Genomic DNA, 20638 nt, shown 5'->3' on the forward strand with positions numbered 1-20638 from the left:
ACACAAGTTCGAAAAAGAGAATTGGAAGAAGACCTGTGGATGAACAGGGACCAATGGTGACTGGAGATCGGAAGACGTCGAAGAACGATTTAACCCGATGTCTGTTTTTTGAATTTTTGTTCACTCTGTATATGTTTAATCGTGTTGCGGTTGACGGGAGGTGAAAAAGCAGTTCAAGACAAAAAAAACGGTTAGAGTTATAGAAATTTTGGAAGAGACTAAAAATGTTGAGGATGACTTTCTACTCACAGTGGATATTACAACCACTTAAAACTGGGCAAACGCGGCCACAACTGGCAGAGCGATAGTTTCAAATTCAACTGTATTTCGTTTTGTTTTTTGAACACTTTATACATATTTAATTAGCACGAGGTGAAAGAGGAATTCAAGACAAACATTTTGAGCTTTTTACAGTCGCCGAAACCCCAGAAATGGCGCAGATATAGAATTTTAACGTTTTGATGCTATTTAAAAAATATTCCATAAAAAAACGCATTCGTTACCTTAGCTGGATATACGTTCTCAACATCTTGAAAATTTTTAATTTTATATACTCCGGACGGCTCATTTCGATGCTGTTCTCGTTTGGAAATTACGGTAAAATTGGTGTCAAACTCTTCAAACTTTGGTTTTTTATTCTCTTCGATGTCCGCCAATATCTTCTGAATCTCAGCGTCTGCGTTAAGACGATTTCCAATCATGTGACGGTAATCTATACCGCGATCATTGCAAGCATTTAGTATTATCCACATGTGTAAACCTACAGCGCAACCATACAAATACTATGTGTCTGGAAGAGAGATAATTTGGGTTACTTACCGTAATCTGAATTCTCTTCGAGAGTTAAGGATGAGGATCCTTTTTTTACGGAATTTTTTAAGGTTCGAGCCGAATCTTTAGTTGAAGACTCTTTTTTGGATCCAGGAGAAAATTGCTGAAATTATGCAAAAGGAGGATTATACAAGGATAATTCAAGGTGTAGTATCTAGACAACGACTCTTTGAGTTTAGCTTAGGACGGGTACTAAATCTATAAAGAATTTTTATTTTTGCGATATTGCCGGATCAACAGAATAGAAGTATCAAGTAGTAGTAGTAATAATGAGGCACTAAAAGGTCCGGCAAGTAGGCCTTAAGGCCCTGTTTGCCGGTTCCCCTCAAACCCTCCCCACCTTACCTCGAATAAAGTTTGGCAAATGTATGATAATGTGATATTTTCAAAATAGACTAATATATTACCTTCTTCAGAACTTGGTTCTTTTTGTCCCAGTACTGCCCGACATGGACAATTTCTTGAAACAAATTATCAAAGTCCTCGAGTTGGCTTTTAAAAGCTTTGTTAAGGCTCTGTAATACCTCTGAAATTTAATAAAACAACTAATTAATTTTTCTTTCTGTGCACTCAATTTTTTAAAGTTTATGTTTTATTAATTATGAAGCTTTTTGCGATGAAATGACGATCAGTATCAATACCACATTTTTGGGCTTATACGAGGCTATCGATCCCGACATTGAGTGGAAGAACGGTACAAGTCCAGGAGTTATATTGCTTTTCCATCCAATATGTGACCTGTAATGTCAATGGAATTTAGGCGTGCTTGATCCACTATTTGTAGTCTAGTGACTCTAGTGCAACAGAAGAAGCAGAAAATGCACCAAAAAAAGGTCCAGAGACATGGAAAAAAGCTGATAGAAAACAGGCTCGCCTTCATGGTAAACTAAAAAAGGAGATCCGGTAAACTCTAAAGCTACCGGGCCAGATTACTGGGGCAGTTTGCGTAACCACATTCAAACGGTGCGTACTTTTATTGAGAAGTATATCGATTATGATATCTCATTAGTCCTTGCATTCGTCGACTACAAAAAAGCTTTCGATTGGGTGGAAATTTGGGCGATGTTGGGGGCAACGGGTAATGCGAGGATTGACTCAAGATATACCAACCTCATTAAAGATATCTAGAAGGGTGCTACAATACGTGTCAAAGCAGACGAAAATATAACAACCAAAAAGATCCCCATACGGAGAGGAGCAAGAAGGGGCGATTCAATCTCTCCAAAATTAATTATTCTGGCATTAGAAGACGTGTTGAAGAACTTCACATGGCAACACAAGGGAGTCAACATAGACGGAAGATTTTTGAGTAATCTGCGATTCGCTGACGACATTGTGATCATGAGAACCGACCAGGACGAACTCTGCACCATGATATACAAATTAAGAGTCACCAGAAGGTAGGACTTGAAATGAATCTGCAGAAAACGAAGATCATGAGCGCAAATCATATCAACATCGATAATCACACACTTCAACTAGTGGAAGAATATGTATACCTCGGACATAGCATCAGGCTAGGCAAGGACAACCAGACAGCCGAGATAAGGAGGAGAATCAGTTTGGCATGGGCAGCATTTGGAAAACTTGCATACATCCTCAAAGAACTGAAGATACCATTCCTGCGTACTGCCAGTTATATTATACCGGCTCGAGACAGTCACTATGACAAAGAAAAGTGCACAACAAGAAACGAGGATATCAAGACAAGAACCAAAGTGAATGATATCATAGAACAAACTGCAAGAAACAACAAACTTTTTCGCAAAATCATTGTGCAGTGGAGACCACGGTGAACAAAAAGAAGCAGGGGCAGACCCATGCTAAGATGGCGAGACGGCATATCATCCAAACTGGATGATCTCAACACAAGATAGGTCGACATGGAAGGATAGGGAAGAGGCCATTCCAAGAGTGGATTACTACAGGCTGATGATGATGATGATGATGTGTGTATGTTCTTGTCATACGTCTAATGATGCCTTTGTTAAGCAAAACTCGAGTAACGTAGTTGTCCCTTTAAAAGACTTTGAAAAGAAAGAGCGTTAGTGAACTCTGGACGGCTTGGATTCTTAAATAATTTTTATGAAACTCATGTGGGTACTGACTTTTAGAAATGTCCATTCCTTTCTTCTTGTCCGCACTAGTTTTTGACATTTTTCCATCAGCACTTTGATTCGCTTTCCGATTACTTGCGGTTTCTGCCATAGCAGATTTTTCTTGAAATATAACTTCTTTTGCTTGAAAAGTGTCTGTCTTCTCAGCTTGAAGTCTGTTTTCTTCATTTTTAATAATGTCCTTAATCTACAATTAAGTTGCTAATAAAACATATTAAATAATTGCACATATAAACTGGTTACCGTGTAAGAAAATACCACAATGTTTATAAACTGAACTGACCCTGCAGCTCTTAAAACCATATTCAGCGCTTGATTTTCGTATTTAATAAATGTACTATGCAAGCTTTCTATTATTAAATTGTTCAGAAGTTTTATTTTTGGTTTCAACAACTCAACTAATGAGTCCAATTGAATATCTAAAAAGCAATTATCTCCAGTAGGTTTTCCTTTAGATTGGTTCTTTTCCGACGACCCTTGACTTTTCTTGTCCTTTATAGGGCTTTTCTTGTCTTTCTTCGTGGGCTTGGCGGTTAAAACAAAGTTAATTTTCTCCAGTAATTTATCGTATTCACTGTCTAATTATAATAGTCAGGTTTAGCAAAATAACGATGCTTTAAAATGTAATATACTCGAAATACCTTCATTCTCTAGACTCTCCAGTAATGATATAGCGTTAACATCGGATATTGATGAGAAGGCAGTTTCAATAGTGTCTTTTATATCTGTGGCAATTGAATTCGAGTTTTCGATTAAAGCTTCAATAATAAGCCGATCGATGCTGTATACTGGAATTGACAATACGATGCCAGCTTGATTTGCTCCCCCCAAATAATCTGTAAAAATACACTATTTTAAAAGATACAACAATTCCCAAAAAGACATCTCCAAAGGATTGTAATGATTACAGACTCATGAGAAGATGAAAAGAGTGGAGAGACACAGTTTGGCTTCATCAGGGGGTTGGGTACGAGAGAGGTTTGGTTTTCAATCAAACTATTGATTCAGAAGTGTTATGACCCACGCCAAGACGTCTTTGTATGCTTCATAGATTATCAGAAAGCTTTTGACAACGTTAAACACGATATCCTCCTAAATAAACTGCTCGAGATAGGAATAGACGCCAAGGACATCAGAATCATACAGGAACCAAATCGCGGAGATAAGAGTTAACAAAAACCTGACAACAGATACCTTCAATGTATGCAAAGGAGTCCGCCAGGGCTGTATATTGTCACCAATACTTTTTAATATATACGTGGAAAAGATTATTCAAATGGCCCTGGAAGGAGAAAGTAGAGGAATTAAGATTAACGGATATCCAATAAACAATATAAGATATGCAGACGATACGGCAATTTTAGCACCAACTTTAGAGGATCTCCAAGAAATGATGACAACAAAAGGAACTACCGAGCACCATCAAGGAAAGATAAATGAAATACCTGGGTCATGTGATGAGAGGTGATAAATACGAAATACTACGCCTCATAATGGAAGGCAAAGTACAGGGGAAAAGATCAGTAGGAAGACGCCAGAACTCATGGCTAAAAGATTTAAGGAGATGGTTCGACCGCTCATCTGCAGAAATCCTTCGTGCTGCAGTTTCCAGACCTACAATTGCCATTTGGATCCTTCGACAGGAGACGGCGTGATAAGAAAAAGAAAGAAATGATGGATAGGATAGAGGACATGGGCAAACGTTTTGGTCTTAAAATCAACGCTACCCAAACCCATGGTAATAGGCCGCCAGCCAATGATCAATGCCGCACTGACGATCGACGGAAAAAATATAGTGCGGGTGACACGGCTTAAACATCTGGGTGCCACGATCAACAAAGAAGTTAAATATATACGGCGCAGAAACGTGGTCTCTCACAGTTAGAACCCTAAACCGCATCGAGACGTTCGAAATGTGGACTCTCCGGAGACTCTTGCGCGTGCCATGGACAGCACATGCCACGAATGAAGAACTGCAGGCTGCGAACGAGAACTACTTAACATCGTTAAAGAAAGAAAAGTTTCCTACCTCGGCCATATCCTTAGAGGAGGCAAATACTACATTCCTAAATTGATTCTACAAGGAAACATAGAGGGACGTCGAGGTCCGGGAAGAAAGCAACACTCCTGGCTGAAAAACATACGGGACTGGTGCAACATAAGCGACGCAGCCACCATATTTCGAAGAGCTGAAAGCGGCGATCTGCACATGGTAAGAAGAAGATCTTTGATGCGAATTTTTAGCAGGATTAAAAATAGTAAAGTTATTTTATGTGTAACCTGTATTAGGAGCTCCATGGAAAATAAAAACTGCTCCATTTCTCTCAGTGTCTTCATCGACTGTTTTGGCAGCAGGTTCGATTATCTCAATATTTTCCGACGTCTCTTCCAAGTGATACATTGTTGTATTTGCAATGCTTTCGTTATCAAATCCCTCAGCGCCTAGGTATTCTACAAAACAAATTGTAGACTTAAACAGGTTTGAAAATTACAGGAAATCAAGAATACAGATAATTTCAATATGTTTTACCTGTATATGAATATTGACTCTACTTACCTAACAACAGTGAATACACTTCTTTTGGTGAGTATTTCAGCAAGGGGTCATCACTGAAAAGAAAACATACTTAATTTCTTCTATTTTTATCACACTTATTTCTAAATCTTGAAAGCATAAATCAGCAAACAAGATGTCAAGAGCAGGTGACTGTCACATTCTGTATTAGTTTCTCTTGACAACTCCCTCTCCTTCAGACAAGACAACTCACCTAACTTCTGCTAGTTCACTTTCAACTGCACCATCAAGTTTTTGGACAGATAACATTTTTTCTTTCAATTTTTCCACCAAAGAATTATAGGTATTCAAAAAATTTACAGGTAATGGATGTCCCGCTTGTCTTAAAGGACCAAAAACATATTTTAGATTTTTGTATTTCAAATAAATGTCCACTAGATTCTTCTCATGCTCGCTGTCGCTGAAACAAAATATGACCCATATTACTATAATGAAAATATGCGAGATTAAATGTTAAAATCAAACTATGAACAAGAAGAAGAGTCCCTCCGTCAGCGGGGGCATCCTTTTCCCACGACAAATTTCTGGGAACTTTCCGAAAGTAAAAATATCTGGACTTGTAGCGGCTTCCTCTTCCAAACCTATCCTTTTGGTCTACAGCGATGAGAGAGTAAAAAGCAGTAGTCTTGCTTGACCCATCTATCTGAGGCCGCACTCCCAGCCAATGAATATTGACGTTACTAAGGCACACGGTCGGAGACGGTCAGAATGCTCCGTCTCGTGCCACAGTATGTAGTAGTCCCGAGTTCTGCAACCCGCACCGGGTTTGTACTTTCGGGAATTATTATATTTTTAAATAGCTGACAGGCGTGCGCCCAAGAAGAAGAAGCACATGATTGCTGAAAAATTTGAGGGGATGGTATAGTCTACAGTTGAACATGGTAGCCAACATAATCGACGATCGTTGAACGATCATAATACCAGAAGAACAAGGTAGATTTCAGCTCCTCAGGACTTCAAGAAACCTCTTTTAAACTACTACAATTTGGTGTTCTTGGTAAAGTTCTGCAGGAGATTACAGTTGATACCAGAGAGTACCCATGAAGCAACCAGAAAGTGGCAGCTTTCAGCAAATCAGAAAAGAATGCCCTTATGTCTTCTTTTTTAGCAATTCAGGTAAATAATAAGACTGCATTGGTGCGGATGGATCACATTTATACTTTAGGGTTGTTGGACTGTTTCGAGCGTAACACAAAACTAAGGTGGCCCTCAAACGGTCAATATTGAAATGTTAAATACTTTTTGTTATAGACAGTATTTCGAAATACTCAGTAGTTTTGTCTATCTAGTTGTGATTAGCAAATCCGTCAATTTATTGTTAACTTATTTTATAATGAAAACGTCTTACCTATCTAGAGAAGAAAAATAGAACTCTATGGGTATTTCTGCCGCATTGTGAACAGCAAAACACAATGATGTTTCAAAATAGCTGATTGTAGGCGCAAAGTTGAGCTTTGTCGGTTCGATCGTTAAATGCGCCTCCAATCCTTCACCGTGAAGAGCCAAAAGAAGAGATTCGGAATTCCACTCAACATCAATACGAAGAGTTTGTTTTACTGCATGCAAGTCAGCGGGCTTAAAGTAAATGTCCAAGTATGATTTTTGTCCTGGTTCAAGCTGTCCATTACTTGGTATGGCAAAGAAGTTGACTGATCTTTTTTTGGTTGGTTTCAGAAGAACGGCAGTCCACTTGCTTGTTACGTTTCCACTAAAATTTTAAACTAAAGAAAAGGACAGAAACATTACACTTCCCTTACTCGTTAGAAAGAATTATGGACTTTCGTAAAACATCTCCACAGTAAACATTGTTAAAATGTAACTCTTCATGCAGTATGTTGATTACTGGTAAAGTGACTTCTGCCAGTATCTTGATCGTGATAATAGGGCCACGTTTTATTCTAAGACGAATAAAAGCTTCTAATTTTTGGTTTAGTTCTGGATACCTACGTGTTGTTGGCGAGAATACTACGCTAAACACCATCAACTCATTTGGTGCCAACAATCGGGGTTTAAACTCTATTTTTAGTTCTTTTTCTGCCAATTCCCTTTTATTGTCTTCAAGTAGTTTTATTTCGATGGAAAGAGGGCCGTAATTTAATAGCTTCACCGTGTAACAAACGGGAACTTCACGAACCACATATCCGAAATCTATTACATATGACGAAGGAAAAAACTGTGGGATGCTGTTAGGTTGCTCGCTCATTATACATTCCTTCAATAGGTTCGAATTTTTACTAATTGTATTGTATGCTTCCATTCTTTCCATAACCATACTGATATCAATCAGGGTGGGATATGAATCCTAAAAGTACCAAATCATTAAAATGTATTTTAATTTGCAACGCAAAATAGCCAACGTTATATGAAATGTAAACCCAGTCGTTTTCTTCTAAAAACTGTCTGAGATCGTTTGGATTGTCGTCTACTTCTATGTTGTTTTGAACTGACTCTAAGTATTCTGGTGTAATCCAACTTATGGCTTTATAACAATCTTCTACACTGAGATTAGTGACTGGACGAGGAAGTTCTAAGTAAGCCTGGTTCAACACTGCATAACCTCGAACATTAATTGAAACTGCTTCCAAATATCCCAACTGAAAAGTAATTAAAATAAGTAGTTTACAAATGTATGTAGTCAAAGAGAAATTACTACAAATGTAAATCAATAAAAAACTATTCCACTATCTTCCCAATATGAAAAACTAGCAATACTAACCTCAAGTATAAACCATTTATTAAAGATTCCTGGAATACCGGGAAGGTAGTCTACTTTAATCGGAAAAATTTCTCCTGGAAAAATAGATCCGCACTTGGGATTAACGTCCATATAATCCGCCTGCGTTTTTACACGTTCTTCCAATAAAACTTTGAAATTCAACGTGCACCGTCCAGTGTTGTTTACAGTAAGATAGTTGGAACAAAGATCGCAGAACACCTAGCAAAATACAAATTTCAAATTTAAATATGTCCACACAGTAAAAGTAGTTAAGGGTTAGAATTGCTGTTGGTGTAGAATTGTACAAAAAAATTGTGGACATTAGGTTTTCCATTATAACACATATTCGTACTTATCAGCTCTACAGAAAAGATGAAATTTAGAGGGGTGAGTGAGGCCCCCATAGAAGACCCCCAGAAAACAATTCCATACTGGATCTGACCAAAGTAGAACACGCGGAGTACATCCATAGAGACAATGTCTCTCAACCTCCTGACCAGCCCACAGAGGCGAGATAATTTTGTGGAAAGTTGGGAAATGTGTTGTACCCAGGTCAATGCTGAATCAATGTGCAGCCCAAGAAACTTTACTCACTGTTGGAAGCCAGCTGCCACTCTCTCTGACCAACGTTAAGTCTGTGGCATGTGAGGTTTTGGCAAGCTGCATCAAATTGGTTTTAGAGAAGATAAGTTAAATATTGAGAGCTCCTGATATGTTGAACCCGAAAGCACTATTGATGTGTCGTCAGCATACTGACACATTGTACCTTGTTGGAAGGAATCTGATAAGTTGTCTGATAAATGATAAATAAAATAGGTTCAAGAATTGGTCCCTGCGGAACACCTTGGGATGTTTGCCATGTGTCAGACAAGGCACATACACCACCCCTTCGAATACACACTGTCTGCAGCCTGTCAGATAGGTTAGGTTAGGTTAGGTTAGGTTAGGTTAGGGGCCAATCAAGTTTAAGGCGGTCCCCCTTAAACCAGAGTATCGAGCAAATGCCATCCCATGAGACATCGCGATTGTCGCATGTCTCCGGCCTCTTCCCAGGCAATATCGGATCTTTGCAAGAACATACGGTCCCCAATGGCGGATTCGACAGTGCCGGCTAGTTCTACAATAGGTTCGGGTTCTACTTGTCTCTCTTTGGGGTCCCGAAGGAAGGGCTCCTCGTTTCTCCTAACACCGGAGTGCCCTGGAACCCACGTTAGACGTACTTTGGCCATCCGCGTGAGCGACAGGAGTGTAGTCATTGCTATCTTGCTGTCCGTACAGATAAAGATATCCTTCCGACGCGGTGTTGTGGTGAGTTAAAAATAAACTCCCCGCATCGGATGATCGTAAAGATCTAGGTCTGAAAGATGCCTTATCCCCGATGTCGCACCATACACACCTTCCCCTGCTCCCATCGCGGTTTTGGATCCATCTGTAAACCAGACGTCTCCATGCGGAGAGGATAGAGTTTTATGATTATTTCCACTCCTCCCTCCCAGGTCCTACAAACTTTAGACGTCCGCTGGACAAAAGTGTCACGGGCAACCAATCCTGCTTCATTCAACAGTTCCGGACACTCCCCCAACGCCTCCTTCCAGCCCCCACGATTCAGCTGAGTCTGTAATCACCATATTGAGACCTGCCACTCTGTGGGCTGTCTTGACGAACTTTACTGCTTGAGCCCGCATAGCCAGAAAAGGCTCGAGTTTACGTTTCCTTGTAAAGATGACGACTTCCACTTTGGCCGGGTTCATGGTGAGACCCTTCTCCTCACACCAAACCAGTGTAGATCGAAAAGCCGCCTGGACATTGTTCACCAGGCCTCCGACGACACGACCACTCGAAAGAATGACCACATCGTCCGCGTAGGCCTGAGCGTAGACATCTGTGGAGTTGAGCCTCCAGAGCAGAGTATCAACAACCAGGCGCCAATGAAAGGGCGATAGAACGTCCCCTGGCAACCACCCTCTCGACTACCGCCGGATAGGCCCCACGCCACTCAAAAGCTTGACATGAATTCGAAGGAGATGTCAAACGCTTCCTCTATATCCACAAGTGCTGCCAGGGTGGTGCATCGGGGCGCACTGCAATTCTCCTACCTCCATACGAAGAGATGAAGTACAGCCTCCGTAGACCTACCCGCCCTGTAATCATATTGCTTCTCGTGTATAGGAGCCACAGTAAGCATTTATTCTTTAATATGACGGTCCAAAATGCGCTCAAGAGTCTTCAACATGAAGCTCGAGAGGCTGATGGGCCGAAACAATTTTGGATTAGTATAATCTGCTTTACCTACTGGGAATAAACACGGCTCTCACTGTTCTCCAGGTCCTAGCATATTCCCACCTGAACCTTACAGTACCAGCTATATGAAAAAAGCTGTTTTATGTTGTTTCATAAAAAGTAATGTAAGCAAGTCAATAAAATCAATTGTATGTGGTATAAAGTGTTTTTTATTAACTTGAGTTAACACACTGTAGTTTCCTAGTGGTTTTAATTTTATAAAATTGTTCTCCCTAATTTGAGAGATGAAGAAAAGTATCACTTACACTATCGAAGGAGTGAAAGTGCCACCAGAGAGACTGAAAGTGAGAGGAAAAGTACCACCAGTAAAAGTCACACTTTCTAAAAACAGTTTATCACTTACCTGGTTCTCAAAATTTACACACAATTTATCCAACTCATAACGTAACTTTGATGACTTCCCAGTCACTTCAAGAACTTCTTCTTCACCTCCTTCAACTTTACATATTGCAGCGGCGCTTATTTCTGTCTCGGGATTAGGATTAAATCCAATCGTAATAATAGTGTATTCGTTAGGACCCAATATTCCTGTAAAATTATGATTTGAAAGATCTATCACATTGTTTTTTCTGTATCCTCCGAATACGCATAATAAAAATGAAAATGACATAACAAATTATACCATTCCTTGGCTCCAGAGATAATATTTTCGATATCGGACTGATATCAGACTTTGTATTGGGAATAGTCAAAAGGTTTTTCTTGACAGGTAAATGGGATGATAACACCGAAGACATAATGTTTCTCATTTCGCCCAAGCATGTTTTTCTGTCGAAACTAATATTGGACTGGCTGTTATTCAAAAAGATCGACCTATCAATGGGAGTTTCCATAGTAGAGCTTCTTGTTTGTCCAACATCCATGGGGCCAATGCTATCAATGTAGGCCATAAAATCTGTGTTGTTGTTCTTGTTCTCAAATAATGGAGACAATTCTGGGGTTTCCTAAAATGATAAATGTATTTGGCAGCATGCATCTATTTCAAACCGATGTTCCGACGTTTTGTCGATTTAAATCAAGTATTCGATAAATACCCCGAAAAACAACAACATAAACAAAGGATACTGAAGATTAATAACAGAACTTAATACAGGGAACTTATCCAAAATTAAAACAGAAGCTAGTCTCTCCGATAACGCCAATATCAATGTCGGAATCATACAGGGAGACAGTCAGATAATAAATAAGGAAAAGCTTCTGAAGTTGATGATGGAGAGTGGGATTGTGTGAGGCTATATATAAGTCTAAAACAGGGGGATGTTTTGTCGCCAGTACTATTTAATCTTGCACTAGAAAAAGCAATAAGAACAGCATCAGTGAAAGCAGAGATTTTTGGCCTAGGAGGTCCCAAACTTATGTTGGCCTACGCAGATGACATAGGCGATGGACAGGCCACGTAGTAAGAATGCCGGATAAAAGACTACCAAAAAGGGCCCTCAATAGAAGGATGCAGCGCAGACGACCAAAAGGGAGACCACGGAAAAGATGGGAGGATGGAGATTAATAGGTGTCAGAACCTGGAGGAGATCGACAGTGTTGGAGGCGGAAGATAAAGGAGGCCAAGGCTCAATTTGGGTTGTAGCGCCATTGGAGAGAGAGATGACATAGGCGCAGTAGGAGACGTAAATGAAGGAAAGACCAAATAGATGCATGCCTCCGCAACTCCGCGCGAGGCAGAGTCAGGCAGAACGTCACAATGGACGTCTATAATTTTGAGTATGTGCAAACCTTCAAGTACCTGGGCGCAGTGATAACGGCAGACAATAATATGCAGGAAGAGATTAAACAACGAATCACACAGACAAACAAGTGTACATTTGCAGTACAAACCCTGCTAAAATCAAAATGTATCACAAGAAAAGCCAAAACCGGAATCTACCAACCAATGATACGACCAGTAGCAACATACGCCAGTGAAACATGGACACTGACAGAGCTCCTAAGAAGATTGAGAGAAAGATCCTGCTCATGATATCCCGTTCGAGACCCTGAAACCGGCCATTATAAGATGAGAAGCAATGCTGAGCTTGCCCAATTATATCAAAGCCCCGACATCATTCAGGAGATAAAGTCCGGCAGACTAAGATGGGCAGGGCATCTGCGAAGAAGCCAAAACGATCGCCTAATAGGAAAACGACTACTGGGAAGACCCAGGCTCAGATGGAGAGACAACATCATTAAGTAGACCAGCAAGAATGGAAGGAGATAACCCACGACCGCTCCAGGTGGAGGCAGATAGTCAAGACAACCAAACCCCACCCTGGGTTGTAGTGCTTCCGAGTAGTAGCAGTAGTTCTGAAGTTTGGTTACAGAATGGGATAAAGAGTAGGAATCCTGTTCTATGGACGATACAGTTTTGATGGCAACGAGGACGATCTACAGCGACTTCTGCACAGTCACAGAGAATAGTTTCAATATGAAGATATCGGTGGAACAAACGCAATCAAAAGTGATTCCAAAAGAACCGATACGTTGTAAACTGGTGCCAAACAACCGAACTATCCAACTACTTTTAGATAACACTTACAGGTAACAAACACTAGAACTACTTACCTACAAGTATATTTATGTATATTTTAGAATGTTTTATCATAAAAGTAGAAATAATTACCTTGTGTGGTTCTAATTCGGTTATTGCTACACTCTCCTCCAGCCAAAGCCATTCGTATTTCACTATCATTGCACTAACATTCTGAATTATTAGTATCTGGCTGCACGTTGATCCACAAGGGACACATTCAAAATTGATTTTATCTGGATATAGTTTTATTGTGGGAAACATTACTACTCCGTGTAGATTTATTATATCCTGAGAGAAAATTAGTTCGACAGTTATCCCAAATTATTGGAAAATAAAAATCGATCCATCTGTATTGTGCGAATACTTGCCGTTTTGGGATGATCTTGATATTCTACTATAACTCGAGCGTTCTGGGATTTTATTCTTTTCTCTGTAATATTTGGCGTATATTTTACAGATAGAGTCGAGGACGGTTTTTTCTCAATTGAATTCCAACCAGAATGTCCATGAATAAGGGTAAAATTATCTTCTTCATCATCAACAGTAAATCTCACCTCTAGCGGAATGCCCGTGTTATTGTCCATTCGTACCATATCTGAAACAAATTGCCAAATAAATATATTAAACAAACAGAAAAAATAATTACAACAAGCATTAATTACCTTCCAACTTTCCTTCACTTTGATCTCCTGAAAAAAGCATGTCAAAGTCCATTTCACGTTTCGAAAAACTGAATTGCGGATCCACAAATTCTGCTTGCAAAGTAAAGTTAAAAATCGTTCGAATCACTGGGGATTTCCCTATTAAAGCATGGCAGAAGTACTCCTCACTGACAGTTTTTGGCGTTTTAACTACTGATCTGATAGTTAACTCTTGTGACTCTCCCGAGTGAATTTCATACGAGTTTGGCTCAATCGTAAACAAATTTCTGAAATTTACAAAAATTACAACGAGTAATAATTTATAAATCATTATAATTACGATTTGGTGTCGTCCTCTGCAATTTCCTTCAAACTTCTTATAGAACAGCGCTTTGTGAAAACTAACTTGTAAGGAAGCGCTCCTTTGTTAGTAATTTTCACAACATGGATAAATGGTTTGTACGTTAAGAGTAGACCAAAGTTCACAAGCGGTGCTAATTGAGGCTCACACAATATCGAAGTACCTTTACCTTCTGCAGAAACTTTAATCATTGAACCATCACTATTTTTTACTTCCAAATGGATAATATCGCTGTGTTTTCCAGGAGTGTTAAGTTCGGCCCAAATGGTTATTTCGTATTGCGCATCAGGTAATAATTCAAATTCATCAGGAGTTTCACTAATTTGAAACGTAGTATTTTCTTTCTATAAACGTTTCAACATTTGTACCATCATGAGAAATTAAGGCAACAATTAGTCAAAATAATTAGATTAATAGATACACAAGGCTTTACGTTCACTGGAGTATATGAAAACGTTATTGAAAGCAGCCAAAGAAGCGATTGTAGTAAAACAGAATAGATCAGGTAAGAAAATAAGGTGGAACGAGGAAATAGAAATGGTGATAAAACAGATATCCAGGCGCTGACATCTTATCGGATCATTGCCTTCTGGCTGGAAGATTTAGAGTTAAATTGAAGAAAGTCAATAAAAATGACTGACAAGCGATGGAACATGAGAATACTGGAGGAGGAGGAAAAAAGTGTCAAATCTACTGACTGAGAAATGCAGAAAATGGCTGCAGAAAATGACTCCGGCTCGCTCAGTAAGATTGGAGAGAAATACCGCCGATATGAAGAGGATCCGAGCTTTGTGCACATGCTGACAAGCTCACCAACATTCGGGTAAGATCTTTATCAACTGCTGCACCTACTGTTGATTTCAATGTAGTCCAACGCCCGACAAGGAAGTTTCAGCCAACAAGAGGGAAGAAGACCAATGCTGGTCTAGACAAGTGTCAGGGTTGTGAAGGAACAACTCACAACAGACGGAATTGTCCATTCCACAATGCAACTTGTCACTTGTAACAAATCAGGACATGTTTCACGCGTGTGTAGGAGCAAGAAAACAGTCCACATTAACAATTTCTGTGTGGATCCAAATGTTAGCAGACGCTATCCTGATGTCTTCATTCTAGTATGAATGCAGGCTGACACTGGTGCTGATGTACCTGTCATTGACATCAACACCTGGAAAAAACTTGATGAACCAATCCTCCAAGATTGTTGCCGTGTTATTAATGGAGTAGGCTCTGAGATTACCGCTTTTGGGTTGTTCGTCGCCAGTTTTGCTAGCGTTCAATGTTGTCAAAGACACTCTTCGTGGGCCTCTTCTTCTGACTCACTACGATCCACGTCAAAAACTGATGCTTGTCAGTGCGGGATTGGTGGCGTACTTCTCCAACGATATGCTGATGGCCCTGAGAAAGCTGTGTTTCACATGAGCAAAGCTCTATCTCCTTCTCAAAAGGGACTACAGTCAAATTGAGAAGGAAGCTTCACAACTACATCTGGGAACAACATTTCATTTGGCAGACAGATCAACGTCTTCTACTTTCACTGTTTAAGTCCTCGAAAACAAAAGGACTCAGCGATAGAACTGCAGCTCGTCTTCGCTATCCGTGAGAGAAAAGCGATGACAGACCATATTCTAAAAGTCATGGACCAAAGGCGGTAGCGAAGAGCAACGAAGCAAGATATAAAAACATCCAAAGGAAAATAAGGGAAGCAAAAGGAAATTGGCTAGGCACAAAAAGCAGAAAAATAGAAACATTCAGAGAACAAGAGTGTGATTCTTTCAATATCCACAAAAAGATTAGAGAAGCAGCAGGAATATATAAATCCAATACATCTGGGACACTACATGACGAAGATGGTAAAATGATTACCGACGTCAAAGAGAAAATCTGGAAAAATTACATAAAAAACCTTTTTACGGATAACAGACCAGAATATCCTCCAGATCTTACCTCCACTGATAGTCTATCAATGTCAATAGATGAAATCACGAAGGCTGTATCTCAGCTCAGGTACTAGAGAGACCTTATTTAGTGCTCAGGTCCTTTTCCAACGATGCAGGGATGTTAGTTCTGATATCGTTGCATGTTTAATTGATCATCAAAAAGCATTTGATAACGTTCAACACAACAAACTCAATGAGATTCTAAAGGAGATGGGTCTAAACTAGAGGATATTCTAATAAAACAAGGGGTCCGACAGAGCTGCGTGCTGTCGCCTGTACTCTACTACGCATCTTCTTAATGTATACTCTAAACTTATTTTCCAAGAGGCGTTGTAAGATACAAACAGCGGGATCAAAGTTAATGGAGAGTATATAAACAACATACGCTATGCAGATGATACGGTAGTGTTTGCAAATAAAAAGCCATGAGAGTCTTCAGGTAATGATGGCTCAGGTGGTTGAGGTTAGTCAAAGATATGCTCTCTCTCTCTGAACTTTAAAAAAACGAACAACCACTGGAGGAGGAAAGAGGAAAGAGTCTAACTCGAAATACCAAAAAACCTCAATTCATGGTGATCACAAAATCACAACAGCGCCAAGAAAGCCTAATGATCTATGGAGAACAAATAAAGAATGTGAAAAAATACAAATACTTGGGAGCAATAATTAACGAAGACAACGATTACACTGAAGAGCAAGAAGCGCATTTAACAAGATGAAAAATGTTTTGTATAGTAGACATCTGACTATTTCTTGCTTGAAGACCAGACTTTTAAGGTGTTACGTGTTCTCTCTTCTGTTATATAGGATGAAGGTATGGACGCTGAAAAAAAGTACTACTGATGGATTGGAGGTTTTCAAGTTGTGGGCGTACAGAAAAATGTAGAGGATAAACTGGGTGGATAGAATAACAAACGACGAAGTGCTGAGAAGAGTGAGAAAACAGAAAGAAGTCCTAAACACTATCAAAGCTAGACAACTTCAATACTTAGGACACATCATGCGGGGAGAGCGCTAAAGACTGCTACAGGTTATCATGCAGGGAAAGATTCAGAGGCGGAGAAGCATAGGAAGCAGACGCATTTTCTGGTTGGATAACCTAAGAATGTGATTTAACTGCAGTTTTGTGGATTTATTTAGAACAGCGGCAACAAAGGTTCAAATTGCTGTGATGGTTGCCAACCTTCACAGCACAAGAACCGACGAAAAAAGAATTGTTCAGGTCAAAAAGGGAGAGAAGTAGAGGAAGAGGAAGTAAGAGAAATAGTAGAGTAAGGAAATCATTAAGAAACGGACATATAACATATACGAAACCATGATAAAGAGCAACTTATTATATGGAGCAGAGACATGGAAAGTGAGTGAACACAAAATAGAATGGCAAAAGAAATGCTATGAGTGAAAAGAACCTGAAAAGACTGAAGGAGATGGAGATTAGGTTTCGGACAAAATCGCTAGACGTTTTAAAACCGACATATTAAGTCAAAAGTACTTACACACTGCAGGTGAACTGTAGCTGGAATTGGTGAATCGTTAACAATAGTCAATTTACGTTCACATTTCTTAAGAACTTCAATAGTTCCAAAGTTAACTTCGTCTGGATGGTATGACACAACAGGACCTTGACCATTACAAATTACAGAACAAAGGTTCAGAACAACTCCTCCAGTTACAGAAAAGCTTTAACGTAATTACATTTAAACTAAATCAAATATTTTGCAACATAAATTACTATAAATTTAAGTGGTAGGAGCCTAGTTTAGAAACTACTATCTTCAATTCTATTAGTTTGGTCTCGTGTGCTTCAAAATATAGTTTTGTTTGGTTGGGTGTGCATTTTATGAGATCTTCATCGTCTTCCTGCAAAAACATTCTTAACAACCGAGATTTATGTAGACGTTTTAAAACTTACCGTCATTTTTGGTTCTAAAAATTGCACATAGCCAGGAGATGCACTGGAATTTTGTAGCTTTATCGTTCTCGTGTAAAGGTAATTTATGAAGCAAAATTTTATGTTAATAATATCGGGACTACAAGATATACTTGGGCAGGAACATGTGGCTTTTAGCTTAATACTTTTGATGTGATTTTTGGAGTTCCACATTACCAAAAGCAAATCTGTTTTCAATTTTAAACTTGTTTCGGAAAAAAGCGATACCTGCAAAACAAAAATTAGGTGCATTATTTTAATAAACGCCTTTACCGAGATCTTCTTTCAGAGGTGGAATCACACCACTTCGTAGAAAAATATAGTTTAATGAATAAATAACAGTAAAAAATAAAATGACAAAATGATCAGTTTACTAAATCTTAATAAATCGTTTAAACATAATCCCCAAAACTAACAATTTACGAACTTCGGAAGGACTACATGGTATGGCACGAGACGGAGTCTTCTGACTGTCTCCTGTACTAACGGATGTCGAGCCTTATTTATGCCAAATTGGTTGGACCGTACCTCGGCGGTAGCTGGGTTTATCCATGTTGCATCGATGTACCGGCTGTAACTGTCATCACTTACAAGGAAAGACTTTTCTTTCACCGGTTCACCAAGGTCTATGTGAATGCGCCACCAAGGCGTGTGAGCGTCAGACCAAGGGTTACGGGGTTTCTTGACCGGTTTTGCTACGGCTTGAGCACATTGATGACACGTCTTGACCTTCCGTTCAATATCGTCACACAATGTTGGCCAGAAGAAATGGTACGGCAAATTCCTGGATGGCCTTGGTGAACTTGCACTAAGACATAATCTCTAAGTTTAAGTTGAATCACAACACGCTCTTCACGCATAATAATGCCATCGTTGATGGAGAGTGGATCGGAACGCCTGACATAAGGTAGTAAGTAACACCTTACTTGTAGTCGGATTTCGCTACGTTTCCTTCCTCAGAAACTTCCTGGCATTAGATGCACCTAATGCTTCCATCGTGATGTCTGCGAGTTCCTGATCCACTTGTACTGTTGCGATGACCGTATCTATTTCCCGATCATGTGAGTCTTTTCGAATTTCATCAGTCGAAACAGAGCATCAGCTTGACCAAACTCATCTGTCTTGACATACTCTATGTCAAAATTGTAGCCAATGAGAAGGATAGCGAAGACGAGCTGCAGTTCTATCGCTGAGTCCTTTTGTTTTCGAGGACTTAAACAGTTCAAGTAGAGGACGGTGATCTGTCTGCAAAATGAAATGTTGTCCCCAGATGTAGTTGTGAAGCTTCCTTCTCAATTTGACTGCAGTCCCTTTGAGAAGGCGATAGAGCTTTGCTCATGTGGAACACAGCTTTCTCAGAGCCATCAGCATATCGTTGGAGAAGTACGCCACTAATCCCGGACTGACAAGCATCAGTTTTTGACGTAGATCGTAGTGAGTCAGAAGAAGAGGCCCTCGAAGAGTGTCTTTGACAACATTGAAGCAAAACTGGTGACGAACAATCCAATAGCGGTAATCTCTGAGCCTACTCCATTAACAACACGGCCACAATCTTGGAGGATTGGTTCATCAAGTTTTTCCAGGTGTTGATGTCAGTGACATTAGCACCAGTGTCAGCCTGCATTCGTACTAGACAGTAAGTAAGACATCATGATAGCGTCTGCTAACATTTGGATCCACACAGAAATTGTTAATGTGGACTGTTTTCTTGCTCCGACACACGCGTGAAACGTGTCTTGATTTGTTATAAGAGTGACAAGTTGCATTGTGGAATGGACAATTCCGTCTGTTGTGAGTTATTGTTCCACAACCCTGACACTTGTCTAGACCAGCATTGGTCTTCGTCTTCTCTCTTGTTGGCTGAAACTTCCTTGTTGGGCGTTGGACTACATTGAAATCAACAGTGGGTGCAGCAGTTGATGAGGATCCTACCCGAATGTTGGTGAGCTTGTCAGCATGTGCGCGACACAAAGCCCGGATCCTCTTCATACCGGTGAAATCACTTTCTTTGAGAATAATTGCACGGAATGGTTGATAAAATGTATCATTCATGGATGGAGCTGCAAGTAATAATTTTAACTTCTCCAGCGTCAGTTTGTCAAATTCCAATAGATCTCCACGTAGAACAGCGTCTATGTTGTTGCTTTATAGGTCAGAGCTTCATAACGTCGTTGTAAAAGCGTTTTTTTCGAGCCTGAAAACAAATCGTTAAGCTCGTCAACCAGGTTGTCAAAAACCAATTCAGATGGATCTTTTGAATGATAAGCGGCCACGTTGCTGGTTAAATTCCTGATCACCCAAGGCATTAAGCACAAGTTCTACGAGTGGTGTGAGAGAGAGCGTCGATTTAGCTTCTCTAAAAGTCATTAAGTGACGTTGATACCACTTCTCAAAGATCAGCATCGGCATCATACGTGAACGTACCAAGGCGTTTAGCAAAATCGTCTAAGGTAACGGTTACCTTGGATTGAGTTTCATGATGAGTCTTTTTGAAATAGCGTAGCGGTTCCAGCTGGCCTACAAGAAGAGCTTGCAGGATATCCTCTTTGTTCACCATTTATTAGGTTCGTGACTGCGCCTTGTGACTCATTTACGTTTAGTAGTTTTAATGTCCAGGTCACAGGGTCCCCTAATAAGCTAGACATCACCATATAATTAGCTCACTTTATCACCCAGCTGCATTATTAACACTAATTGTTGAGCTG

General features: G+C 39.8%; 1 protein-coding gene across 2 annotated transcripts in view; it reads right to left on the reverse strand.

Moving 5' to 3' along the window:
- LOC145729998 (hydrocephalus-inducing protein homolog) overlaps positions 1-20638 on the reverse strand; it is a 93060-nt gene that overhangs the window by 59417 nt on the left and 13005 nt on the right. For both annotated transcript variants that reach the window (XR_014178494.1, XM_081981019.1), the window contains exons 10-31: positions 17916-18161; positions 17736-17863; positions 17500-17683; positions 14043-14407; positions 13724-13989; positions 13430-13656; positions 13152-13349; positions 11163-11484; positions 10884-11068; positions 8240-8458; positions 7881-8117; positions 7281-7825; positions 6872-7231; positions 5717-5923; positions 5506-5558; positions 5229-5399; positions 3590-3784; positions 3192-3526; positions 2940-3135; positions 1239-1357; positions 820-934; positions 504-760 (exon numbers count right to left, since the gene is read on the reverse strand). Coding sequence is in view for 1 of the 2 variants with exons in the window: in XM_081981019.1 (XP_081837145.1) it covers positions 504-760; positions 820-934; positions 1239-1357; positions 2940-3135; positions 3192-3526; positions 3590-3784; positions 5229-5399; positions 5506-5558; positions 5717-5923; positions 6872-7231; positions 7281-7825; positions 7881-8117; positions 8240-8458; positions 10884-11068; positions 11163-11484; positions 13152-13349; positions 13430-13656; positions 13724-13989; positions 14043-14407; positions 17500-17683; positions 17736-17863; positions 17916-18161 (5130 nt within the window). In the remaining variant the exon portion in view is untranslated. The remainder of the gene's footprint in view (positions 1-503; positions 761-819; positions 935-1238; positions 1358-2939; positions 3136-3191; positions 3527-3589; positions 3785-5228; positions 5400-5505; positions 5559-5716; positions 5924-6871; positions 7232-7280; positions 7826-7880; positions 8118-8239; positions 8459-10883; positions 11069-11162; positions 11485-13151; positions 13350-13429; positions 13657-13723; positions 13990-14042; positions 14408-17499; positions 17684-17735; positions 17864-17915; positions 18162-20638) is intronic.

This window comes from Ips typographus, linkage group LG5, assembly GCF_016097725.1.
Source record: "Ips typographus isolate SLU linkage group LG5, UJ_Ityp_2.0, whole genome shotgun sequence".
NCBI lineage: Eukaryota > Metazoa > Arthropoda > Insecta > Coleoptera > Curculionidae > Ips > Ips typographus.